We start from the raw sequence: 21,207 nt of genomic DNA, 5'->3' as shown, positions 1-21,207 counted from the left end.
GAAGAACAGGTCAGCAAATTATGCCACATCCAGACAAGGCTGCCCATAAGGGTAAGATGGAGACACAGGGCCAGGGCCACCAGGGCCACAGAAGGCTTCTGGAGAGAACTTTGAAACCGGTTTGGGGTTTGATCCAGAGACAGATAGACGTGTGAGGAGGAGGAGGGGGAGGAGGGGAAGAGATGTAAAGGGTTAGGGGACCCAGAGACTGAACACGCTGGAGCGTGGTGGGCAGGGCTTCACTATTAACAACTCTTTGCGGTCTCAGAAGAGAAGGAACTTGCCTGGAGCTTGATGACAGGAAGTGGCAGGCCCCCAGGAAGATAGTTCTCTCTCTCTTTCTCTCTCTCTCTTTTTTTTTAATGTTTACTTATTTTTCGGGGGGGGGGGGGCGGGGGAGGGCAGAGAGACAGGGAGAGAGAGAGAATCCCAGGCGGGCTCTGCGCTGTCCGCGTAGACCCCAACACAGGACTCGAACTCATGAACCTTGAGAATGTGACCTGAGCCGAAACCAAGAGTCAGATGTTCAGTTGACTGAGCCACCCAGGCGCCCCTGGAAGATAGTTGTTTGAATTCAGAGCCCCAGATCACCCCCATACACCCCACTAGTCACAGTGAACCTGAGGCTGGGGGACACCCTGTGACTGTGAGGGACCGAGCTCAGGGTAGAAGGCAAAAGCTGAGGCTCAAGACCCAGATGGCCTGGCTTCTTCACTTGCTAGCGTGTGACGCTGAGACGTTTACTTCGTTTATTTGTGCCTTCGTTTCTTCATCTGTGGAATGGGAACAAGAGTCATTACCTCCCAGAGCAACTAAACTCGACAATCCTCTGAAGCATGGAGGGCGCGGAGCCTGGCACGCAGTAGTCCTGGGGATGCTTCTGCTGTCGTTAGCAGCACTTTCTTCTTGCATCAGCAGTGATCATCTACCCCAGCCCCCTCCTTGTCTCTGGCCAGAGAATTCCCAGGGGGCTGGGGGAGGGGGGACACCAGGGTCCAGAGGGACTGGCCTGCCCTTAGCCCCAGGGGAGGATGAGTAACCTCCCCTGTAATCCTTGCAAGTGAGAAAGTGCTTGAGGAACAGCAGCTTCAGCAAAACAGGCCTCCTGGGGTGGGGGGTGGGGGGCAGGTCTCTGGGCGAAGGTCAAGGTGGCCCCACCCCTGGGGCCCAAGAGTTCATGTCCAGGGTGAGGAGAGATGGTGGAAATTTCATGATGAGAAAGTGAGCCTGGCATCACCTGGCCCTGCAGCTGCGTGCTGTTCCAGTCGAGGGGTGCCCTCTCCCTGGGACACTGGGGAAACGCTCTTGGAATCCTGCAATCTACATACTTTGCCTGGGTCTTCCCTGCTCTGCTCCGCCCCAGTTCTGTGACCTTGAAGAGCCACTTACCTTCTCAAGTTCCTCTGTAACCTGGGACCACCACACCCACCTTAATGGCTGTTTGAGTTTCTTGTAACCACAGGTAGGAAAACACCCAGCTCCTAAGAGTTGCTCAATAAACAGCAGCTTCCTCTTCCCCCTGGCTACCGCCAGGGACCCTTCCCAAACTTAGGGTGCTAAGGGCATGAGGTACTAAGGGGTGAGGACGGCCTGCACCAGGTGGAGAAAACAAGAGGGCCAGGGACAGCTGAGACAGGTCAGAGAGGAGGGGCCTCCCAGCCCACTGTCCCAGCACACAGCTCCTTGCTTCTGAACACAGCCCCTTGCCTCCACCCACAGAGCCAACTGGTGCCCCGGGGGAGCCTTGGATGTGCACACCTGCTCCCCTGGAGGCTTCCATGTCACTGGGGCCCCAGGACGCCGGGGCCGACTCTCTGACTTCCATTTCTGCTCCAGGTCCCCTCCCACGTCTGAGGCCAGCCCCCTCTAGACCTGGGGGCCCTGTCAGAGAAAGGAGAGCCTCTGGTACCCAAAGGTTTGCAAAACCGTGTCTCAGGGTTTACCCCTCCCACCATCTCCCTGCACAACTCAGGGATGGGGGAACCTTTCACGTCTTCTATAAATGTGAATGGCACCCCCTGGAAATGTGCGATGCAGTGGTCAGGACAGGCTTGCTCCCACTATTCCAAAACTTCCCAGTGATTCAGTCTTTCAGAAAAAACTTGCTCTGAAGCCTGCTGGGGGTTCTGAGCTCCAAGCACCTAGATGCGGCAAAATGGAGTCTGTCCTCACGGAGCTCACCTTCTGGGAGAGGGAACAAAAATGCATTACATCGTCATACAAATATATTCTTACAGGCTCTGACAAAGCCAGGGAAGGCCGAGGTGCCAGGCTGGAGTCCACACTGGCCAGGCCCCGGGTCTTTTCTAGATGAGCCCCATCTCCTCCGGGGGATCCTCACTTTGGCCCACCGCAGTGCCCTCGGGCTGAGTGGGGCTTGATACCCAAATCTAGACTCTCCATTATGGCTGGATCATAATGCCTAGCCTCCTCAAGGTCAAAGACAAGGTGGTGAGTGCCTTGCTTTGTTTTTTATTTCCGTTTTGAAATGGGACTTAGACTCTGTTATCAATGACTGTGGGTTTCACACGCTCTCACTCCGCTGTTACAAATGGCCTGTTTTCTCTGGGGGCAGGAGGTGACGTGGCTCCGGGACACAGGCCTGCCCCAGCAACAGCTCTGCCACCCCTCTCCCGCCCACAGGAAGCCTACTGTGCCTACTCCATCATCCTCATGGCGCTCTTCTGGTGCACCGAGGCTCTGCCCCTGGCTGTCACCGCCCTCTTCCCCATCATCCTGTACCCCATGATGGGCATAATGGATGCCTCCGAGGTAAGCCTCCCCCCTTTCCCAAGAGGAAAGGCTCCCGGTATGGAGGGGGTCTGCTCTAAAACACTGGTGAAGGAAGAAGACTCCTCACAGGCAGGGCACACGGAAGAGGGGTCCTCGCCTCTGCTTGGCAGGTCAGGGAGCACTAAAGGAGGAGTCAGCTAGAAGACGCAGGGGAGCAGGGGGGGCGTGCGTTCTAGAAGTGCATGGTTGGTGTTGAGAGCTAATTCAAAGCGGACCAGGTGTAGGCCAGGGAGGTGGAAAGGCCTGGTGACCCAGGAAAAGGGGCCTTGAAAGTCAGCTAAAGAACTTGTATTTTCTGGGTTCAGTGACCCTGAAACATGAGCGTGTGTCAGGATCACCCTCGGGGCTGGTTGAAACAGATTGCTGGGCCCTACCCCCCCAGAGTTTCTGATTCAGTGGATCTGGGGCAGGGCCTGAGCATTTCGTTCCTCGCAAGCTCCAGGTTGGTGATGATGCCAGCTTATGGACCACAATTTGAGAACCACTGCCGTAGTTTCCAGAATCCGCACTAAATTCTCTAGCTCCTAGTCAATGGCTTGAAACATGACTGGGATCAGGCTAGATTACCTCGCACTCGTTCCTGAGGGGAGAAAGAAGGAGTTTGGCAGGAAGAGAGGAACCTGGTTAATATTAAATGGAAGATGATCCAAAGACCATTTCCATTTGGTTCCGAGAGCCCAGAGACCAACCCCTGTTTGTGGGAATGTCAGTGACTGTAGCTTCTGCCCAGGGGCACAGGGGCACAGGGGGAGACCCCTTCCTGCCTCTCAGCTGTCCCTGCCTGCCAGGTGTGCATCGAGTACTTTAAGGACACCAACATCCTGTTCGTCGGGGGGTTGCTCGTGGCCATCGCTGTGGAGCACTGGAATCTGCACAAACGCATTGCCCTCCGCGTGCTCCTCATCATCGGGGTGCGGCCTGCCCTGTGAGTGCTCACCAACCAGGACTGGGAAACCTGGAGCGGGTGGTGTTCTGGGTATCCAGTCCCCGCAGGGACACTGGAATACCAGCCAGTGTGTCTGTCTGTCTGTCCCTAGGCTGCTGTTGGGCTTCATGTTGGTCACGGCCTTCCTGTCCATGTGGATCAGCAACACAGCCACCACGGCCATGATGGTGCCCATCGCACATGCTGTTCTGGAACAGCTGTACAAGACGCCCACAGGCAAGGATGTAGAGGAGGGCAGCGACAACCCCACCTTTGAGCTCCAGGAACCAAGTCCCCAGAAGGACGTGACCAAGCTTGGTGAGAAGGATGAGGCTCGACCCTGCCCCGCCCCCACCCCCGGCCCTTGGGGAGGGTCTGAGATGATGTCCACGACAGGGGTGGTCATCTTGGAGCCCCCAGGGAGACAAAAGGGAGGCAAGATGTACAGTGACCAACTTGTCCTGGTTTGCCCAAGACTGTCTTAGTTTTAAAACAAAAAGTCCCACGGGGCACCCGGGTGGCTCAGTCGGTTGAGCGTCCACCTCTTGATTTCGGCTCAGGTCATGAGCTCAGGGTCATGGGATCTCACACCGAGTCAGGATCCACTGTGCGTGGAGCCTGTTTGGGATTCTCTCTCTTCCTCTCTCTCTCCCCCTCCCCTGCTCACAGGGATTCTCTCTCTTCCTCTCTCTCTCTCAAAATAAATAATAAACATTTTTAAAAAATAAAATCATAAAAAATGTTTTGAAGTCCCATGTTCTGGGACGCCCGGCTGGCTCAGTCGGTTAAGCATACAACTTCGGCTCAGGTCATGATCTCACAGTTCACGGGCTCGAGCCTCGAGTCGGGCTCTGTGCTGGCAGCTCAGAGCCTGGAGCCTGTTTCGGATTCTGTTGTCTCCCTCCCTCTGCCCCTTCCCCCACTCATCCTGTGTCTCTCACTGTCTCTCAAACATGAATAAACGTAAAAAAAAAAAAAAAGTCCCATGTTCTGAGAATCCCTTCAGTCCTGGGCAAACCAAGATGCTGGGTCACCCTGGGAGGCAGGGAGCCAGAGTCTGGGTGGGCCATCAGGGATCCAGGCTCCGTTCATCTTGTTTGAATAGTCCTCTTCCATTCTCTGTGTCTCCATCTCCCTCTGTCAAGAGAGAGTTTGGGCCAGATGGTGTCTGAGGACCCACCCGGCCTGAGCCTCCCTTGCAGACCTGGACACACCCCTGCCCGCTCCCCTCACCCGGGGGGATGGGTCTCAGCTGTCCACTGACAAGGCCCCCGGAGGCTGCGGAACACTCCGGCCATGCTCCCCAGAGGTGGCCCTGCGCCCACCCCCCACTGAAGCTCTCCCTCGTTCCCAGATAATGGGCAGGTCCACCCTGTCCCGCCTGCTTCTTCAGAGCCGAAGGCACAGAAGGACAGGCAGCGGGTCCGCTTTAGCCAGGGCATGAGCCTGTGTGTGTGCTACTCGGCCAGCATCGGGGGCATCGCCACGCTCACCGGCACCACCCCCAACCTGGTGCTGCAAGGCCAGGTCAACTCGTGAGTGACTGGGGCTGGGGGGTGGGGCACCTGCCCTTCCCCAGGGAGGCCGCTGGGGCCGGCCGGTCAGCGGGCAGGGTCACGCAGGAGCCCGTATCCCCCTTCAGGCTCTTCCCCGAAAACGGCAACGTGGTGAACTTCGCCTCCTGGTTCGGCTTTGCCTTCCCCACCATGGTCATCTTGCTGCTGCTTGCCTGGCTGTGGCTGCAGGTGCTCTTCCTGGGGTTCAAGTAAGTGGTGGACTGAACGAAAGAAGCCCGGGCGCCTGCCTTTACCCTCTGGGAGTTTCCCGTTGGGTAACCAGGTGGCTGGCCACTGTGACAGAGGATATAATGCCCTCCCAAGGCCTATGTACCTAGCATCCCCATTTGAGGGGCTTACTGGATGGAGAGTATGACCCCATTTAGCAGATGAGCAAACGGAGGCTCGAGGGGCGGTATTCAACTAGATTTGTCCATGCTGACATTGAAAACCAGGTCTCCCGATGCCCAGGCCAGATCCATCCCATAAGGCTCCACCGTCCTTTGGTAAATGCTTGAGTGCACCGTGAACACGGCCACTTACAAAAGCATTTGTTGCGGTCTACTTACATCTGGCCCCGTATTAGGCACGGAGAATGCTAGAGGACATTAGGCACGGGCCCTGTCCTTGGAGCTCACCATCCAATGGGTGATGGTATGGCAGGGGCCGTGACAGAAGGAAGTCCGGGGGCTGCAGGAACACGGCCCAGGATAGTGGAGATGCCAGAAGGCCCCCGGAGGACATGCTGACCGAAGTGAGTCTTGTAGAACTAGAAGCCAGCCAGGTGGAGAATGGGGTGAAGACATTCCAGGCAGCAGGAACAGCTTGTGCATAGGTACAGAGGCAAGAAAGACCATGTGTTTGGGAAAACTCTAGTTTTGTTTGGTTGAAACGTAAAGAGCAAAACGGAATATTAGGAGTTGAAGCTGGAGAAGCAGGCAGGGGAAGATTATGGAGGATCCTGTGTGCCACATAAACGGTTTGGACCTTGCCCTTGAGGCCAAGAGTAGTAAATAGGCTTTATTCTTACTTCCAACCCTGGGTTACTGGTAGTGACTAGAAGTCTGAGTTGAAAATCTTGTGAGACCTTGGGGCACCTGCGTGGCCCAGTCGGTTGAGCGTCCGACTTCAGGTTGGCTCAGGTCACGATCTCGCAGTTCCCTGGTTTGAGCTTTCGAGCCCCACATTAGGCTCACTGCTGTCAGCCTGTCAGCACAGAGCCCGCTTCAGATCCTCCGTCCTCCTCTCTCTGCCCCCCAACTTGTGATCTCCTCCAAATAAATAAATATTTTTTAAAAAGAAAAGAAAAGAAAACCTTGTGAATGTGAGACCTTGCTAGAGCTCAGTTGGAATTGAGTCTGGGATTGACTGGTGATGTCTGCTACGAGTACAGGCTAGGAGTAGTGATATGAATGGTATTGTGGTATGAGTTGTTATTTGCCCTTCCTGTCCAGGTGGTGGTGGGGAGGGAGGGAAGTAAGGGGGGGGGGGGACATTGAACGTTTTTTGGTTATTTTTTTAAATGTTTATTTGTTTTTGAGAGAGAGAAAAACAGAATGCAAGCAGGGGAGGGGCAGAGAGAGAGGGCGACACAGAATCCCAAGCAGGCTCTAGGCTCTGAGTTCTCAGCACAGAGCCCAGGGTGGGGCTCGAACTCACACACCACGAGATCATGACTTGAGCTGAAGTCGAATGCTTAACACCCAGGCTCCCGACACATTGAAAGTTTTTAAGTATTGCTGCTGTCCTTTGGAAAATTCGCTTGGGCAGGTGCAAGGAGGCTGGGTTGAGGCTGGGCACTGGTACAAGGCGAGGTGTAGTCAAAGAGACCAGCATATGCAAGGCACCACAGGGGATTCAAAGATGTGTGAATTGTGGTCTTTGCCATTGAGGAACGCACAGTCCCTCGGGGAGTTGAGATTTGCCCAAGAGAAAAGTTAGAAATAAACCTGAGTGAAGCAAGGGGCACACAGGAGTGAGTGGCAGCCTCTGTGCCTCTAAGAGTGATGTTGGTGGGGCTCAGGCTGGCAGGAGTTGGATGCCCAGAAGCAGGTAGGAGAGGGAGGGGAGGGTTTCCCGAAAGGCTGTCGGAAGAGGGGAGGGTGATCTGGAGTCAGAAGGAACCGTGGGGTCCAGGCCTCTAGATCCACCTCACTCTGAGCAAAGGACGGCTTAGCACAAGAGAATTTCTGGAGGGACAGGGAGTCAATGGGGCAGATGGAGAGACCTGTCCCTGGAGCCCCAGCCTTGTCTCTGCTAAGAACCGTGACGCCCTGAGAGTCTTCTACTCTTCTTCCAGAACCTTGGGTGGGTCCAAGGCCTTCGTGTGGCAACACTGAGGTGGTCTTGGCAGTATAACACAGGCACTCAGAACCCCTTGCTTCCCCTGCCTGGTGCGGGGCCCTCAAGAACTGCCCCCCACCCCCCGCCCCCTGCCTGCAGCTTCCTGAAGAACTTTGGCTTTGGCGGACACCAGCGGGAGCAAGAGCAGGCAGCCTTCCACATCATCCAAACAGAACACAAGCTACTGGGCCCCATGAGCTTTGCAGAGAAGGCTGTCTCTGTCCTCTTTGTCATCTTGGTGGTGCTATGGTTCACGCGGGAGCCCGGCTTTTTCCTTGGCTGGGGCAACCTGGCTTTTCCCGACAAGGATGGGAAAAGGTGAGCATTCTGGGGGAGACAGGGAATCCTTCTGGGGCTCACCTCCTGGTGCCGACCAGGAGGTAACACGGTGGAGAGGACGCGTCAAGAGGACTTGGCACGTCTGTGGGAGGGGGCTCCTCTCCACCGCCTTTCCACCCGATGACCCTGAGCAGACCTGAGCCACTAAGCCTGCCCTGCTTGCCCTGCCCACAGCATGGCGTCCGATGGGACAGTGGCCATCTTCATTGGCATAATTATGTTCTTGGTGCCCTCCAAGATCCCAGGGCTGACTCAAGATCCAGGTAAGAACCTGGACTGGGGCAGGGAAGGGGCTCTGGGCAGCCTCTGCCTTCTGTCATGAAATGTGCCTTCAACCACACTTGACAGGAGTGGTAAAAGCCCAGAGAGGTGGGGATGAGTTGCCAAGGGTGCAGGAGCTCAGGGGCAAAGTAAGGATGTTGCCGAACTGAGGGTCCCTCTCCCACGTGCATTAAACTCAGATAGGGACCCAGAGAGAGACCCAAGTGGAGGGGAGGAAAAACCTGTTGGCCCTTGGTGACCCATCCTCCTCTGCCTGGGAAATAGACAAACCAGGGAGGCTGAAGGCCCCTCCTGCCCTCCTCAACTGGAAGACAGTGAATGAGAAGATGCCCTGGAATATCGTCTTCCTTCTGGGTGGTGGCTTTGCCCTGGCCAAGGGCAGTGAGGTGAGAAACACCTGCCCTCCCCCCAGACTGTTTGAGGGAGACCCTGGCACAGGGAAAGAGGTGCCCTGCTTCTATCCCACACGGGGGAGACCTGATCCCCACTAAGGAGCCTCCTTGTGGGCAGAGTCTTTGCAGCAGCTGGAGCGACAGGTCAGAGCCCCGGCTAAGAGAGGGGGCGGAAACACAAGCCACAGTCACCTCTCCCTGTTGGGATTCTCAAAGCCAAAGGGAAGGCAGCCTTCTCTGTGAGGCAGGGACTGTTCTCAGCAACCACCAGACAGAGGATGCAATAGCTTTAGCACCAGGGAGAAGCGAGCATTGGGTGGACACAATTGACCCACTGGGGCCACCAGGGGGCGCCATGATCACACCCAGCCAGGCTTTGGGCATCAGGCCATCATTCATTCTCCAGAGCCTCCATCCAAGAGGGAAATCCCTGAACGTGCGCCCCTGGGCCTCAGTGTTCTGGCTAAGCTTGTTCAGTGCGCAGACAGGAGGCAGCTTCCCCGGGTCGGAGAGTGGTGCCAGGGACTCCTGGATCTCAGGTTGTTAGTTCAAGGGGCCAAGCACTGTGCTGGGGGCTGGGTGGGCAGCATTGTAGGAGATAAAGTCCCAGCTCCCTGGGACTCACAGTCTGGTATTACAGATGTGGACAGGGAAAGACCTTGGAGCCCTTATGACTCTGTGGACTGTCCCCATTCTTCTGTCAGCCTCTTGCCCAGCCTTTATAGCAAGGGCCCTTCCCCCTTCTCTCTCCTGCCAACCTGCTGGGCTGGAGGAGGCAGGGAGAGGGCTGAAGATGGCCGGGGAGCTCCTAAGAGAGGTTGGGAGAGCGGGAGTAAGTGGAGTTAAAGGTCTTTCCTCCCACCAGGCCCCCGGTTTCCTAAGAAGACCCTTTGGCCCCCTCTCCTAGCTTCTCATCTGACCCTTCTCCCTACATCCAAATGTTCTTCAAAATCACTTTGAGGGCACCTCCTGGTTCTGCCCGGGTTTAACCTTCCTTCCCAAGCTGCCCTGACTCTGAAGACTCTAGAGAGGTCTCTCTAGAGAACCTCAACCTCTCACACAGAGAACCTCTCCTCTGCCACAGAAATCAGGACTGTCCGAGTGGCTGGGGGACAAGCTGACCCCGCTACAGAATGTGCCACCTCCCGCCATTGCCTTCATCCTCTGCCTGCTGATTGCCACCTTCACTGAGTGCACCAGCAACGTGGCCACCACCACACTTTTCCTGCCCATTCTGGCCTCCATGGTGAGCTGGTCCTGCAGACACTTCCTCCAGGCAGCCCTCCTGCCCACCCCACCCCACCCAGGGGCCCCACCTGCGGGTTGGAGTGACCTGTCTGCACCTCCTCTCATTTCCGGAAGAAGACCCCTGAGCGGCCGCCCTTCCCCAGACTTTTCAGCTACCTCGGGCCACAAGGCCCTCTGGCCCCTGACTCACTCCATCCCTGGTGACGTTACCCCTTGAGTATCCTGATGGGCCTCACTGGTGGCCTCGCCCACCTCCCGGGCCCAGCCCCTGTTCTGGTCAGTCCTGAGGTGACAGGTTGAAATTACTCCCTGGAGCGTCCCCAGCCCCTTCCTCCCCTGGCGCGTTCCCGCAGCCTTTGATGACACCCCAGAGCCCCTTTGAGATCCGTTTTATGGGCCCCTCCCCTCACCACGCCCCGCTGGGCAGGGCCGCACACTCATCCCCTCCAGAGAGGTCAAGGGGCCCTTCCCAGGTCACCAGTGCCTTCTGGCAGAAGTGGTGGGGTTCATGGCCAGAGTCTATGTTGTTGGGGGGCGGGGAAGGTTGTCCCCCAGAGGGAGGAAGGGGGAGAATTGGGGGCCACGTCTTCCTCTCTGGGATGAGGACTGGGATCAGTTCTGTCCACTGTCTCCCCGTCCAGGCCCAGGCCATCTGCCTCCACCCTCTCTATGTCATGCTCCCCTGCACGCTGTCTGCCTCCCTGGCCTTCATGCTGCCTGTGGCCACCCCACCCAACGCCATAGTCTTCTCTTTCGGAGGCCTCAAAGTGTCTGATATGGTGAGTAGCAGTGGGACCTGAGTGCTTCAGTGCTCCTTTCTGCTCTGTCCTCCCTTCTTGGTGGACCACAAAGAAGCCTAAAGCCACTGAGATTCTCAGCGTTAAGAGCAAAGCCTGTGCAGGCTGGGGGACAGCAGGAGGGTTGTGCCATGATCCCCAGCTGGAGCATCTTCAGACCCTGCCAACCACACAAGAGGGAGAGGAGGGGGTGAGGAATTTAGGGAAGGCTCCCAGGTGCTAGGGCACCTGTACCCGGGGAGAAGGACTCGAACGAAGCCCAAGGCCCTGAACGCTCAGGAAGGGCTTCCTTTGCCCTTCTTAGCACCGGGATTAAAGCAAGAGGGAGGGGGCGCTGCCTGGTGCTGCGGGTCAGACCCACAGGCAGACTTCCGGGGAGAGTGTTGTGGTAAGAGAGCTCTTGAGCACCCGTGAACACCAAGGGCTGGGTACTGGCCCGGCTCAGCAACGGGTCGCTCAGACTGGCTCTCCTCGCACCAGGCCCGAACGGGATTCCTGCTCAACATCATCGGAGTGCTGGTCATCACGCTGGCCATCAACAGCTGGAGCTTCCCCATCTTCAGCCTGTACACCTTCCCCTCCTGGGCCTACTCCAACACCACAGCCAACTGCATGGCCAACCAGGCAAACACCACAACACCTCGCCCCTAGACCAGGGTATCACCTGGCCAAGACCAGGAAGACCCACCTGTTGTCATTCCTCTGAGCCAGGACGGGACACCGGGGCTCCAGGCCAAGCCCTGAGAGAAAGGCACATATATACAGAACCTCGCGTGTGTCTGTAAGGAAGGGATGGGAGTGCTCTGCCCTGTGTACCTGAGGATAATGTGTATATATATATATATGGATGGATGTGAGTGTGTATGTGAGGATGGTGTGTCACGTGAGGATGCCTGAGAGGGGGTTTCTTGTGTGTGTACACGATCCTCAGTGTGTATGTTTCGCAGTGTGTGCACGTGTGAGCTCACAGACCATGCGACCTGCCCTCTCTAGCACTCCGGGTCCTTGTCTCCCCTGCTGGGTGGGTGCCCAGACCCCTTTGCACTGTATTTATTGAAACTTGGGGTTGGGGCAGCCTGGGGAGCGGCATCTACCAGCAGTTGCCATGGCAACAGCCTCTGGGACCAGCCCGTCCACTGAGGTCTCCCCAGCGTCTCAGGTTTGGGGGGAGGGTTGGAATATTAGCCCCATTAAAGTCTTTTTCAGTAGAATCCGGGCTGGTTCTTCATGACACTTTCCAGGGCTGGTCCACAGCATGGTTCAAGCCTCAGGTTGAGGAGTACGTGCGGTGGGAGGGGACTTGGCCCCCGACCTGTATGGTGGCCCCCTCGGCACCCCTCCCACTCGAGGAAGAAGGTAATGGCCAGGAACCCCTGCCAAGGCCGATTGGAGTGGGCGCAGCCACCCAGGAAAGCAGCACTGACATCACCAGCCCCGGCTAATTGGGAGCGGCCAGTCCCTGCGTGTCTTTGGGGAAACCGGCCTCCCCGTTCCCAGAGCACTCCCTGGGCATTTACATAAAACTGTCTGCCTCTGCCAATTCCTCACCGACCCCTCCTCCAGCTTGAAAAACCAGTCCCACCAGACTAGGGAAGGCAGACTGACCCATGCTAGGTGTCCAGAAAGAGGGACCCTCACCCAGAAAGGCAGCCTGCAGCAAGAAGGACGAAAGTGAGACTCACAGGAACAGGTTCGAAACTGGCATGGCCTTCGGAGTGCAGGACCAGGCAACACTCTGGATCATTCTGCCTCCCTGCCTCACCTCCGACCCTCCTCTGCTCCCCGCCCCCTCCATGAACTCCAGAGTCTTCCTTCATCTGGCAAGGTGGGGGGAAGTGGGGGGAAGGGCGATGCCACGCCCACCATCCGTTCTAGGAGCTCAATGGCCCTTCCTGGGGCCGGAAGCTCATCTTTGTTTTAGTCCCAAGTCTCTCACTGTGGACAGTGGCACATAAGCCTTGGGTTCATCCGGATGGAAGTTTCCAAAAGTCTCATCCAGTTACCTCCTGCAGCAGTGGGAGAAAAAAGAGCCATTTACCATCACTGTCATGCCCACTGACAGAGGGGGCTGGTTTGTGAAGACAGAAAACCAGAAAGGATGCAATTGTGGATTCCCCCTCTGCTGGGCCGTCACTCAGTCCTCCCGGAGCTGGAGGTTCGAGGTGCAGATGGGAGGGGGCTGCCGCGTGTGGGAGAACATGGCTGTCCCCAGGGGACAAGAGATCCTGACAGGACACGCCAGACACCCAGCAGAGTGAGGAGTGTCAGGCAAGTGCTCCGCCCCCCCCCCCCCCAGCCCCCCAGGCTGGCATTCCTCACTCATGAAGCACAGTCATAAATCACGGCTCTCTCCCAGACCCACACTAGGACCCCCAAGGCCCAAGGCAACAGCATCCCTCGACTGGGAGTGGGCCAATCGCTCCAGAATGGTGGGATTTTTCCAGGGGCTTACCCACAATGCAATAGGTTCTTAAGGAGCAGCCCCAGCCTCATCTGCAAGGAAGACCCGCCTGCTCTCCTTTCTTCTGGATCCTAGTTGGGTACCCACCATCCAACCTTAGCTGGGGAAGAGGTAGGTGTGCTTCTCAGGGGCACATGCCCCCACCCACTGTTCTCAGCTTCCCTTCATACCTACCCAGATCCCCCTCAGTCCTACTCAGAGAGGGCCAGATGGGGACAGAGGGCACACAGCAGTCCCAGCAGGGGAGGACCTGAGTTCTCTGCGGATGAGGTGGGCGAAGGCTGGCCTGACAGTTGAGGGGTCGGTGGCGGTGGGTGTTCTGGCAGAGCTCGGGGCAGGCGTCCCCCAGGTGTCAGAAACCACCCTTCTCAGCAGGCGGGAGGGCGGATGGGAGGCAGGGAGCACCTGTCGGCCTAATCACCGTCATTAGCTGGGCCATAAAGTGGCACGGACTGGGCCAGCCTTTGAAGGAAGGGCCTGTCAGCCCAGGTCCGGTTTGCGCAGGCAGCCTGGCAGCTCGTCTCCTCCTGCACACACTAGGGCTGTGGCAGGTGGATGGGGCACCGCAGGGACGAGGGTCTGCCCCCTCTCTGCCTGGGCACCCGCACCCTTTCTCCCACCACTTCCAGAAAGGTAAGGAGGTGGGGCTCTGGGTGTCTCCCCGAAGCTGAATCTGCACAGTGCTGGGACACAAGAACTTCTGTGGTAGTGAACTCCCTGTTGCTAGAGAAGATGAATGAGGCCAGAAACAACCTAGGGACAGTCTGACTCGTGCAGCTGTGTCGCCAGTTCCCAGTACAAGGCCTGGCCCAGTGACTGCTGGGTGAATAAATGCATCCAAAGGGGGGGCTTCTTGCTCCCAGAGGGAAGTTGGACCTGCTGCCCTCAAAGCCCCTTTCTAGACTGCTGGGTGTGGAATGCTTGCTGTGTGACCCTGAACTGGTGTCACCTTTTTAAAAAAAATTTTTTTTTAATGTTTTTATTTATTTTTGAGAGAGACAGAAAGAGACAGAGCATGAGCAGGGGAGGGGCAGAGAGAGAGGGAGACACAGAATCCGAAGCAGGCTCCAGGATCTGGGCTGTCAGCACAGAGCCCAACGCGGGGCTTGAACTCACAGACTGTGAGATCATGACCTGAGCCACCCAGGCGCCCCTGAACTGGTGTCACCTTTAAGCTCAGCACATAGGCCCAGATTTCTGAGCCATCTCCTACTGTTTCCCCTGTCCCCTAGGGCCCTGTGAGTGTCCTGTTTGCCTCACCCCTCCTCCTGCTGGCCAGCCCCAATCTCAGGGGCAGCTGGCAGCCAGAGAGCCCAGGGAAGACCTTCAGAGCCAAGTTTCCAAAGAGAAACCTGGTGGGGTGGAAAGGGGGCACTGGTCAGGGAGATGGAGAAGGTGGAAGCAGGGTTGTTGACCCCCCTCTCTGGCTCATCTTGGCTTGGCCCTTAGGTCAAAAGCAGCTCTGGGGGTTAGGGTCCTCAAATCCAGGTTAGACCCCTTGGGGGCTCAGGCCGTGACTTCTCTGTCTCCCCAAAGTCTCAGATGGGAGGCTGCTTCCTGAAAAGGATGGGTGAGCTGCATAGGATGGAGGGTGGTAGAGCCAGGGGGTGCAGGGTGAAGGGTGGGGGAGGACTGGGATGGGCGAGGTCCTGGTGGGTACCAGCCTGAAGAGAGTGCCGCACGTAGCCTCCGCCCCAGTCTGGGCCCCATTAGTCATGATCGCAGAGCCATGAGGTTTTACTAGGGCCAGCCAGTCAAAAGTGAGCCCTCGACTTCAGGGAGGGGAGCGGGGGGAGGGGGGGGACAGAGTCAGGGGAAGAGGATAGAGCAGACTGATTGGAAGGATCAGGATGCACAGTGTCAGACCTGAGTATTCTCACCAGTACGCAGGTGTTCACGCACATCAGGACATACGTTCTGCATTGGACACGCCCAGCATCACAGTGTAGCTCCACGGACTTAATGCACACTCAGAGCATGAGCACAGCAATGTAAATACTTGCAAGCTCACACGCAGGGACACCTGTACTTCCAGAGACACTGATGCCAGTGCGCACACACACACACACACACACACACACCCTGGCATTACTCCCCGCCCCCGCTCGCTCACAGCTCACAACCTTGCCTCCTAAAGCAGGAGGGATTAAGACTAGCCAGGAGAAGCCTGTCCTGCTCACCCAGCAGGACTCTAGCCGTGTCCCTCCCTCCCGAACCCCCCCACCAAGCTCTCGGCTTGGAAACTCCCTGAATTTCCCAGAGGGTCAGCCAACCAGAACAGGCTCAGACCTCCCAACCTGGTGCCCCCGCCACACGCCCTCCACAACTCTGGCCGGTGCTCCTCTGCCACCCACAGCCAAGGAGCTGCCCGCTCTCCCCCAGGAAGCCCATCCAGATTAACCTCAGATCTCTCCAACCCTTCTTTGACATGGGGTCCTAGGGCCTCAGAGCCTCAGTTCCTCTGCAGATGTTCATCAATGTCTTCCATGCCAATGGAGCGAGACTTGGAACCCATGTTGGGAAGACAAGTCCAGCTCACGTGAACAGAAGCGGACAGAAGATGGCTAGTCCCGATGTGGGGTGCGGGGAGGGGGCCCCTCCTCCATCACACTGGGGCCTCCAAGGGTGGAAACATGTTCTTCCTTCTCCCTGGGGTCACCAGAGTCGTACCCGAGACTGGAGCGTGGCAGACATTGGCACCAGGGATTTCCACCCCCAGTTAGGGCTGCTACAGGCTCAAAGCAGCACAGCCCTGGGCAGAGCTCAGCGGCAGGCCGTGAACTGATTCTGACGTCCAGTCTCCAGAGAGAATAAGAGTTTCCCCTGGTCCCCGTCTGTTTGAACACCCAGCTACGGTCCCACCAGGCCAGATCCCAGCTCAGCTACATCCACAGGCCCCGAAATGAGCACCGAATGTGCTGATGTGTGTGGCACCAAACCTCCAGACGCAAGTCCCTTCCAAGGGGAGCAGAGCTAACAGCCCGGCAGCTAGAGTTGAAGTTAGACAGCAAGACAGACTTTCTGAGTCTAGGAGAGAACTCTGAGGAGCCAGTGTGACGAGAGAAGGAGACGGTGGTCCTGTCCAGAGGTGGAGAATGTGAGAAGAGAGACCTCACAAATCCCCGTTCAGTCCAAAAAGCTGCAACTCCCAGGCTGCCTGCAATGAGGAAGTAATACTTCCCAAAGGAAAGAGGGAGCCCGCACCCATTCCTGGGGCAGAGGTGGATCCTGTCTCTGAAGAAAAAGAAGTTCATCTCACCATCAAAAGCAGAGTCCCATTGTGCAAGAAGGTGAAAACCACAGTGTCTCCGGCATCCCATCAGAGCCCCTCTGGGACCCTTGGCCCCTGAATTAATTTGCATTTCCTTGATTTCGAATGAAGTTAAAAATCTTTTCATGTGTTTATTGGCCATTTGTATTTTATCTCTGAATTGCTTACTCATGTCCTTGGCCTATTTTTCTATGATCATTTTATCTATTTAGAGGAGCTCTTTATATATTACGGATATTAATCCTTTGTCTGTTATATATGTTGCAACACTTTCTTCCAGGCTGGGTTTTTTTTTTTAATCTTTTATCTTTGTTTATGGTATATTTTGTTCTAATAAAATTTATACTTTTTACCTTGTCAAGTTTATCAACATATTCCTTTATGGCTTCTGGATTTGATGTTGTGCTTAAAAATGCCTTCTCTATTCCATAATTATTCAAATGTTTTCTATATTTTTAAAATTTATGGTTATGGCTTTCATTTTTATGTCAGGTCTTTCATCTGCCTTTTTTTTTTTAACTGTTTATTTTTTTTTTAAGTTTATTTACTTATTTTGAGAGAGAGAGAAAGCGAGCACAAGTACAGGAGGGGCAGAGAGAAGGAGAGACAGAATCTCAAGCAGGCTCCTCACCATCAACACAGAGCCTGATGTGGGGCACAAACTCATGAACTGTGAGATCATGACCTAAGCTGACCTTAACCGAATGGACCACCCAGGCACCCCTTTGCCTGAATTTTTTTTTTTTAATGAATAGTGTGAAGGAGGATTTAATTTTACTTCTTTCAAATAGAAAGTCCATTATCCCAAGTCCATTTATTGAATTTTTTTTACGCTTTCCTGCTGCTTAAAACACTTGCTATTATACACCAAATTCTCACAAATACCTATTTATTCTGAATTCTATTATCTTCCATTAATTTATTTGTTGGGGTGCCTGGAAGGCTCAGTCAGTTGAGCATCTGACTCCTCATTTTGGCTCAGGTCATGATCCTAGGGCCGTGGGATGGAGCCCCGAGTCAGGCTCCTTGCTGAGTGTGGAACCTGCTTAAGATTCTCCTCTCTCTCTCTCTCTCTCTCTTTGTCTCTCTCTCTCTCTCCCTCTGCCCCTTTCCCTGGCCCATACTCTCTCTCTCTCACTCTCTCTAAAATATATATAAATAAATAAACAAATAAATAAATAATAGGGGTTTTTTTGTTGTTTTTTTTTTAACGTTTATTTATTTTTGAGACAGAGAGAGAGAGAGAGCATGAACAGGGGAGGGTCAGAGAAAGAGGGAGACACAGAATCTGAAACAGGCTCCAGGCTCTGAGCTGTCAGCACAGAGCCTGATGCGGGGCTCGAACTCACGGACTGCGAGATCATGACCCGAGCCGAAGTCGGACGCTTAACCGACTGAGCCACCCAGGCGCCCCAATAATAGGTTTTTTTATTTATTTGTTAATTTGCACCAAAATCACACTGGTTTTTTGTTTGTTTTTGTTTGTTTGTTTGTTTGTTTGTTTGTTTTGAGAGAAAGCACATGCGAGTTGGGGAGGGGCAGAGAGAGAGGGAGAGAGAATCCCAAGCAGGCTCCATGCTGTCAGCATGGAGCTGGATTCAGGGCTTGATCCCATGAACTGCAAGATCGCGACCAGAGCCAAAATCAAGAGTTGGTTGCTCAACTGATTGAGCCACCCAGGTGCCCCTAAATCACAGTTTTAATTGCAGAAGCCTTATCAAACATTTTGAAACCCGGGAGGCAAGTTCTCCCGACTAGTCTTCTTTTCCAAAAGCTCTAAGCTATTCTCATGTATTAACTCTTTCCCAAAGTTTAGAATCAACTCATCAGGTTCAAAGGGTGAAAAATTAGACTTGACTTGAATTACATGCAGTTTATAGATTATTTAGGGCAGAACTGACATCATTATAATATTATATTGAACTTTCTATTCAGGAACATGATTGCCTTTATATTTATTCAGGCTTTATTTTATGTCTGTCAATAAAGTTCTATTTTCTTCAAAGAGATTTTTTTATACTTTTTATTTTATTTTATTTAGAGAGCATGTGCATGCAAATGGGGAGAGGGAGAGAGAGAGAGAGAGAGAGAGAGAGAGAGAATCTTAAGCAGGATCCATGCTCAGTGCAGAGCCCAGTGTGGGACTCAATCCCATGACCCTGGGATCATGATCTGAGCTAAAACCAAGAGTCAGACACTGAACCAACTGAGTCACCCAGGCGCCCCTCTTCAAAGTGATTTTATGTACTTCTTATGTTCTCTGTGTTTCATTTTGGGTTATTTCTATTGTTACGTCTTCAATTTACTAATATTTTCTCCTGCAATGAATGTCGACGCCATTCAGTAAATCTTCCATCTGATGCATTGTAATTATCATCTCTATAAGTTTAATTTAGATTTTTCCCCCCCTTCCATGTCTCTAACTTTCTGCAACTATGGAATTCAGATATGAAAACTCTTTTTAACGTCCTTGCCTGCTAACTCTAACAGCTTTGTCATTTGGGTTTGGTATTAATTGACAGATTTATCTTCTCATTACAGGTTAAATTTTGTTTCTTATTGCTGGGTACTGTATTTATTCCTGGGTACTGTATGCTATTGTGACTATTGTGAATGGGATCTTGTGTCTCCTTTTAATTTCCACTTGGCTGTTTTAGTTGCATAGAAATAGTTTTCGTTTTTCTATACTTAACATATATTCTGGTATCTTACTAAATTGTCTCATTAGTTCTAAGAGCTTTTCAGCTGATTCTCTTAGATTTCCTACGTAAACAATCACATCATTTGTAATTTTTGAAGGTTTTGCCTCTTTCCTTCTCATATTTATGTCGCTTATTTCTTTTTCTTATCTTACTGCACTCGTTAGGACCTTCAGAATAATGTTGATTCATAGCAGCCTCCCATTTACAACTTTCATGGTTCCCTGTGCCCAGACTATCCCTATGGAAACATCCATGAGTCAAAAACTAACAATTTGGGGCACCTGGGTGGCTCAGTTCAGTTAAGCATCTGACTCTTGATTTGGGCTCAGGTCATGATCTCACTGTTCGTGAGTTCAAGCCCCACATCGGGCTCTGTGCTGACGGCTGGAGCCTGCTTGGGATTCTCTCTCCCTCTCCACCTGCCCCTCCCTGCTCTCACGTGTGTGCGCGCTCTCTCTCTCTCTCTCAAAATAAACAAACATTTAAATAAAAAATAAATAAATAATAAATTTTTAAAAAGCATTAAGGGACCTCTGGGTGACTCAGTCAATGAAGTGTCCGGCTCTTGATTTTGGCTCAGGTCACGATCTCACGGGTTCATGAATTTGAGCCCCATGTTGGGCTCTGCGCTGGCAGCATGAAGCCTCCTTGGGATTCTGTCTCTCTCTTTCTCTCTCTCTCTGCCCCTCCCCCACTTGCACTGTCTCTGTCTCTTTCAAAATAAACTTTAAAAAATAAAAATTTAAAAAAGCATTAAAAGTAACAGCCCAGCATACATCAGATAGGAGTAATTAACAAATACACTAGAAGGTCTTGACAGCTGCTCTTCACTACGAAACTTCATTGATGATCAGGTTAAGGGAACGGGGCTTTGATTGCCAACATGAGCCCCAGAGAAAGGTGGCTTGAGTCAGGGCCCCTGTGCTAGCCCCAGAATACACTTTCTATAGCCAAGCGGGCAAACCAGCAATTTCCCACCCAGCACCACTGGGCCCAGTGAAGAGAAAGGGGGCACGCATTTATTGAACACCTACTATACACCGGAGATTGTGCTAGGGACTTTAAACACAACCCGGAGTCCTCACAACAACTCTATGGGTAAATAATTTAACAGATGAGGAAACTGAGGCCCGAGTGGTCGGTATGCAAGATGACACAGCTAACCGTCACTCACAGATGGGTTCATTATTATCTGCCTCTGTACTCTCTTTTCTGAAATGATTATTCCCTACCTAGACCAGAAAGTCAGGAAACGTTTACGTGTCCTCCACGCCGGTGCCCGATGACCACCACCATCCTCCAGCCCAGGTGAACATTACCTCCCTTCTTGGAATAAGAGTAAGTGGTGAGGAGCTGCCCCCTCCGTACCCTTAGGCCAGAAGCCAGACCCCAGGCCCCGCTGGGGAGCAGACCCACCGCTAGGTCCCTGGAGCCTTCAGCTCCAGGAAGAGATACAACTGGGTTTAGAAGCCAGGACGAGTGGGAAGAGGGTGGAGGGAAAGGATGGCCAGGAACGGGAGACAGGGGTGGGGCAAAGATGAAAAGGGAAGCAGAGAGAAGGGGGTGGGGCAGGATCCCAGGCAGAAGCAGGGAGGACTGTCAGGGAGCCAGAGATAGGCTGCAGGCCTGGGTCCAGGTGGGAGCCGGGGGGACCAATTCCCAGGGCTCACGAGGCACTCCACTCTAACCAAGGGACGCCCGTCTCCACCTGCACCGACACACACAGAGCCAGACCTCTGACCCAGAGCACAGACCTGTGCACAGACCCAGATGACCTACAAGCGGACACGGACATAGGATATAGGGTGACAGGCTTGCACACAGACGTGGGGGAAGACGTAGCTGCAGGGGCACACTGCCCCAGGTGACGAATGTACAGACACATGGAAAGACTCACGTGCCCACGGACACATGGAGGGAGTCACAGACACAGAGGCATGTGGGTGTACACACCCACACACACCCACCCACACAAGGACATACCCTGAAGGTATCAGAGGGACCAGAGAGACAGACAGACGGATGGACCCCATGGGCAGACAGTTCTCTGCACCTCTGTGCTTGTAACCTGGCCCTTGAGGGGTCACAACCCCTGCCC

The 21,207-nt window shown here is 54.0% G+C and overlaps 1 protein-coding gene across 1 annotated transcript in view; it reads left to right on the top strand.

Annotated features, from left to right (window-relative positions):
• Positions 1-14,087, top strand: part of SLC13A2 (solute carrier family 13 member 2) — a 28,349-nt gene extending 14,262 nt beyond the window's left edge. The window contains exons 2-12 of the mRNA XM_060646757.3: positions 2,644-2,772; positions 3,582-3,718; positions 3,831-4,036; positions 5,073-5,253; positions 5,361-5,483; positions 7,717-7,935; positions 8,131-8,219; positions 8,503-8,624; positions 9,715-9,876; positions 10,520-10,657; positions 11,156-14,087. Of these exons, the coding sequence (XP_060502740.1) occupies positions 2,644-2,772; positions 3,582-3,718; positions 3,831-4,036; positions 5,073-5,253; positions 5,361-5,483; positions 7,717-7,935; positions 8,131-8,219; positions 8,503-8,624; positions 9,715-9,876; positions 10,520-10,657; positions 11,156-11,326 (1,677 nt within the window). The 3' untranslated portion in view covers positions 11,327-14,087. The remainder of the gene's footprint in view (positions 1-2,643; positions 2,773-3,581; positions 3,719-3,830; positions 4,037-5,072; positions 5,254-5,360; positions 5,484-7,716; positions 7,936-8,130; positions 8,220-8,502; positions 8,625-9,714; positions 9,877-10,519; positions 10,658-11,155) is intronic.
• The last annotated feature ends 7,120 nt before the right edge of the window (positions 14,088-21,207 follow it).

The sequence above is a fragment of the Panthera onca genome, chromosome E1 (genome assembly GCF_046562875.1).
Source record: "Panthera onca isolate mPanOnc1 chromosome E1, mPanOnc1 haplotype 2, whole genome shotgun sequence".
NCBI classification, from domain to species: Eukaryota; Metazoa; Chordata; class Mammalia; order Carnivora; family Felidae; genus Panthera; species Panthera onca.
This window is presented reverse-complemented; position numbering and strand designations above follow the sequence as displayed.